This window comes from Suricata suricatta, chromosome 2 (assembly GCF_006229205.1).
Source record: "Suricata suricatta isolate VVHF042 chromosome 2, meerkat_22Aug2017_6uvM2_HiC, whole genome shotgun sequence".
Taxonomy (NCBI): Eukaryota; Metazoa; Chordata; class Mammalia; order Carnivora; family Herpestidae; genus Suricata; species Suricata suricatta.
Genome location: NC_043701.1, coordinates 100,891,196 through 100,896,255, shown reverse-complemented (window position 1 = coordinate 100,896,255; position 5,060 = coordinate 100,891,196). Strand labels below are relative to the sequence as shown.

The 5,060-nt window shown below is 52.3% G+C and overlaps 1 protein-coding gene across 1 annotated transcript in view; it reads left to right on the top strand.

The window, feature by feature from the left end:
- Window positions 1-5,060, top strand: part of ABCA13 (ATP binding cassette subfamily A member 13) — a 317,064-nt gene that overhangs the window by 115,462 nt on the left and 196,542 nt on the right. The window contains exon 32 of the mRNA XM_029919211.1: window positions 1,330-1,683. Coding sequence (XP_029775071.1) covers window positions 1,330-1,683 — 354 coding nt within the window. The remainder of the gene's footprint in view (window positions 1-1,329; window positions 1,684-5,060) is intronic.

The following is a 5,060-nucleotide window of genomic DNA, read 5'->3' as shown; positions in this document are numbered from 1 at the left end:
TCCGGGGCTGGGCCAGGGGGAAGGCAGTAAGTAGCCAGTTGGACTCCATTCATTCCTGCTCACTTGTTCAGGATAAACGTGATGTGTTCTGTGCTCTCATCTTCATTTGGACTAGACGTTCAGTTATTCCTTTATTTGGGTTTGCATGAGTTTGCTGAGGGCTGTGGAGATGCAGGACCACAGACTGCCTTCATGTGTATTCTCCAGTTTATGTTCTCGTGGTGTCAGCAGGGGGTGCTGCCGTGGCCTCCCCTGGGCACGTTGACGGCGGTCTTCTCCCTTGTCTCTTCACGAGTGCCCTCTGTGTGAGTCGGAGTCCAAATGTCCCCTCCGTTGGAAGGCACCAGGCATATTGGGTGAGAGCCTGCCCTGATGACCCCCTTTTCACATGCATACCCCCGTGAAGACAGTGTTGAAACAACTCACTCTCGTCTGCTGGGCGTGAAGACTTCACACGTGAGCCTCAGGAGGGTCCGTTTGCACCCCAACAGGCAGCCCAGATGAAATTTGGGGAATCCTTGTGCCAGAAGACATGTTTATATTTTAGATCTTTAGTAACCCCAAAGATGTCCGTTCCTGGTTTTAGATTGAAATCTAGTTGACACATGTTCCGTCTGTATGGCTTGATGGCTCAGTCCCTCATGCTGTACTCACTGCAGGTGTGGCTCCTGTTGGCCACCACATCACTGCCTGTGTCCCCTGTGCTGTGCCTTCTGTCCCTGGGATGGAGGTCTTGCACCTGGAAGCCTGGATGCCCCTCCCCCAACTTGTCATTCCCAGAGAAGGAAAGCCTGATCATTTGAGCGGCCTTTTGTCATTTTTTAAGTCCTCTAAAAATGCAGAAGGAATCATTGTCTTAGGGATTTTTGTGCACAAATGATTTTGGTGCAAATAATTAAAGACACCACGGTGAGAGGCACTTGGGTGGCTCAGTCAGTTAAGCATCCTGCTTCGGCTCAGGTCATGATCTCACTGTTTGTAGGTTCAAGCCCTACGTCGGGCTCTGTGCTGACAACTAGCTCAGAGCTGGAGCCTGCTTCGGATTCTGTGTCTCCCTCTCTCTCTGCTCTGCTTTCTCTCTCTCTCTCTCATAAATAAATAAATAAATAAATAAATAAATATGTACACCATAGGGGGGATTTATGAAAAATAAGGGAGGGTGTTGGCTGGGGAATTAGGCGGCCTCGGGTCTAACTTCCCCAGTCCCTGCCTGTAGAATACGGAGAATCAGCTTTGTGTCCCCGTGGGGCGTGTCCCCTTGCACAGAGAGGGTTGGGCCACATCTTACAGGCTGTCTGGTTGTCCTCAACCATGCGGGTCCCCGGGGAGCCACACTTGGGGTGCAATGAGCCTTGTCTCCTCTTTCCTGCCAACAGGTATCATATTCAACAGCTCACTGGCCAGCAGGGACTTGGGGACGCTGTCCCCGAACCTGCCGCCCCATGTCACCTACACCATCCGCACCAGCGTCTTGCACAGCATGAGGACGGATTTGGTGAAAAACCCTTTCTGGAAGTTCCATCCTCAGAGCCTCCCGGCTGATGTGTTCAAGTACAACTACATCTTTGTCCCTTTGCAAGACATGATTGAACGAGCCATCGTCTTGGTGCAGACCAGGCGGGAGGCTGTGGAGCCGGCCACGCAGACGCAGGCCATCCCGTACCCCTGTCACACCAGGGACCTGTGAGTAGCCGCCGCGTGCCCGCTTTACGGCGAGAAGTGCTTTGTGTTTGGTGCGTTGAGTAGAGGGAAGTCTTGGAGCTTCTCTGCAGTCAGGCCAGAGGGCATTTAATGAACCCCCCCCCCCCCATTTAATCTCTTAAACTCCATTTAATATGCCCGAGCTGTCCGGAAGCAAGACTTGTCATTGAGGTACTGTGATCGTGTAGGAGTTTAGCTCTGACACCAGACATACCCCTAGCATTAACGACCCTTCGGAAGGACTGTGAACAGTATTCACAGGCTTAATGTGTCTGACTCCAATGCCGGCCATCTGAGCTCGGGAAACAGAAGGTCATTAGTTTGTCAGTGCAAATCCTTAAAAAGTAGGTGTGCGCCCCCCTACTTTTGGGGAGCCGGGGATTCACAGAGGCATAGGACAGTGGCTTAAGGACGTGTGAGGCAGTCTGAGGACACACAGGAGCTAACTGGTGACTAGGCTGGTGACGTCCTTGCAGGGGAGAGAAGGGATGGGAAGGTCTGGGCTGGGCAGCTGGACCACAGCCCTTGGAGGAGCATGGGGGTCAGGGCCAGGTGGGGTTTGCAAAGTGGAGTGGACAGTGTGCCCAGCTGTGGTCCCCTGGGTGCCCGGCAGCCATCTTGCTGAGGGTGCTGGGCTCAGCCTTGAAGGATGCTATTCTTCAAGAATCTTGTCCTGCGCTGGAACCAGACGCCCCAGGCTGCAGGCATGGGGAACACGGAAGAGACAGCTGAGGGTGAGGTCATCAGAGGGACCACCTGGACTGCCTTCATCAAGAGAGCAGGCAGCAGACACCGATCCTTCTGTACGACTGCACAGAGCAGGGGCCACTATGCAGAAGCCCCGTGTCCTGCGTCTCGTCTCTAACGTCTCTAAGTCTTACCCCCTCCTTCCTGTCTGGCCCCCGCCACCCCTCCCCCCGCCCCCCGCATCACAGGAAGAACCCTCCCACTGTGCTCAGAACAAAGGCTGCACCTGGCCTGTTTGTGCTTCTCTTGGGGGATCAGAGCAGGGTAGACACAACAGGGCTCAGGAACACAGACCTTGGTGTCATTGTATCCCAGGGATGGCCTCACTGTGCAGACTGATGGCAAACCTCTTAACTCCTCTTTTTTATTTTTTAACATTTATTCATTTTTTTGAGAGATAGAGACCGAGCAGGGGAGGGGCAGAGAGTGAGGGAGACACAGAATCTTAAGCAGGCTTCAGGCTCCCAGCAGTCAGCCCAGAGCTCAACGCAGGGCCTGAACCCAAGAACCACGAGATCATGACCTGAGCTGAAGTCAAATGCTTGCCTTACTGACTGAGCCCCCCAGTCGCTCCAACCTCCTTTGCAAAATGAAAGCTTCTCTTTCCTTTCGAGGCAATGACTGTTTTGGCTTTGAACATTTTCAGCCATTGGGTTTTTCCTGAATTATTTTTCTGGGAGGCATTGGCACCAGGAGCAGAAATCGAGGGAATGGTTGTCCCTGGCAAAGCATCAAGCACCAAACTTCACAGCAATCCTGGCGCCAGGGCCCTGTGGGGGTCAGTGACCTGTTTCCAGAAACTGACTGTTTACGATGTTATTTTTTTAGCTGAATCTTGGGACGATCACAGTCTGAAAACCTCTCTGTAGCTCCTAACCATGCCCTTGACCTTGGACCTGGACGAGGGGCCCTGTGCGTGCAGGTGTAAGATGCAGATCCCATTCACAGGACGAAGCTGGAGTTTGCTTCGTCCCCCCAGATGCAGGGTGGCCCCAGGAGGGTGTGTTGGGAAGAACAATACAGACAGCTTATTGTCAGGTCTGAGGTAGCCCGTGAGGTCTGGTGCTCGGCTCCTGGACTTGGTGACGGGGTGGGACTGAGGTCGGGTAGGGTCTCGAAGATATGCCCTTTCACCCCGTGATGGGAAGTTTTCCTGAATGAGACCCACTTGGGCCTTGGGCTGGAGGGAGCTGAGAGCCCTGGGATGATTCCTTACTCTCTTCCCTAGAAGCGTCGCTGACGTACGATGGTGTGTTGGATGCAGGTGTAGACACAGGGTCCAGCAGTGCCGTGTGCCGTGCAGCACTCGTCACATTCAGGGCACTTACCGTTTGTCACCATATGTTACTACAGTGCTACGGACTCCATTTCCTCCACTGTACTTTTCACCTCCCTGCCTTACTTAGTTTATAACTGGAAGTTTGTACATCTTCATCCAGTCCCGTATGCTGCCCTCTGGCCACCGCCAGCTTGGTCTCTGTATTTATGCTGTTTCTGTGTTTCTGTTGTTTGTTTCTTTTGGTGTTTTAGGTCCCACAGAGAAGCAAAATCATGTGGTATTTGTTGTTCTCTGACTTTTTCCGTTTCACATTATACTCTTTGGGTCCATCCGTGTTGTCACAAATGGCGATCTCGCATCCTTTTTGACGGCCGAGTAGCACTCCACTGTAGATCCATACAGCAGCCTCTTTGTCCAGTCATCTATCAATGGGCGCTTGGGTTGAGACATCCCTGCCTTGGGCTGAGTGGATTCTGTGTTATGCGTTCCCTCCCTGGGCTAGCACAGCACCGTTTCTCACGAGTCTTCATTTTACTCCTTTGAGGGAGGCGAAGAAGTAGTCTCCCTCCCTGAAAGATTCAAGTCTTTGAGGCTCTCATCGCTGTATAGCCTTCTATTTCTCATCTCAGAAGGCACCTACATCTGAGGGGTTGAGTGAGCCTGTAGTGAGCTGAGGCACAGCTGAGATCTTACAAGATTCTGAGCGATCCTTCCGAAGCCCGGTGTTGACCGCAGGGCCCACCTACTATATGATCAATGAGTTGTATTGTCGTTAATGTGTCCATTTATTCAACTACATTTGTGGACTCTTTGTCAGTACCCAGACTTGGGTGAGTCAGTGAAGGCACAGGTAGAAATCCCTGCTCTCTGGGGGCACCTGGGTGGCTCAGTCGGTTGGGCGTCCAACTTCGGCTCAGGTCCTGATCTCTTGGTTTGTGAGTTCGAGCCCTGCGTTGGGCTCTGTGCTGACAGCTCAGAGCCTGGAGCCTGCTTCGGATTCTTTGTCTCCCTCTCTTTGTGCGCCTTCCCCACTTGCACTCTGTCTCTCTCTCTCTCAAAAATAAATAAACATTGAAATGCTCAAAATACAATATCCTCCACGACCAGAAACCACAAGGGAGACCGAGGCACACATGCAAAGGCAAAGGGCTTTATTACGGGTTCGAACTCGGACTCACAGATTTTTCCAACGCAGTGGATCTGTACTATGAGCCCTGAGCAAGGGCTGAGTAGGGTTTTTATGGGGTTTGGGAAGGGGGAGTTACAAGAAATGGTGACATAGGTACAGTGACCCAATCATAATGGTACAATAGTATTGGCAGCAGCTCTAACC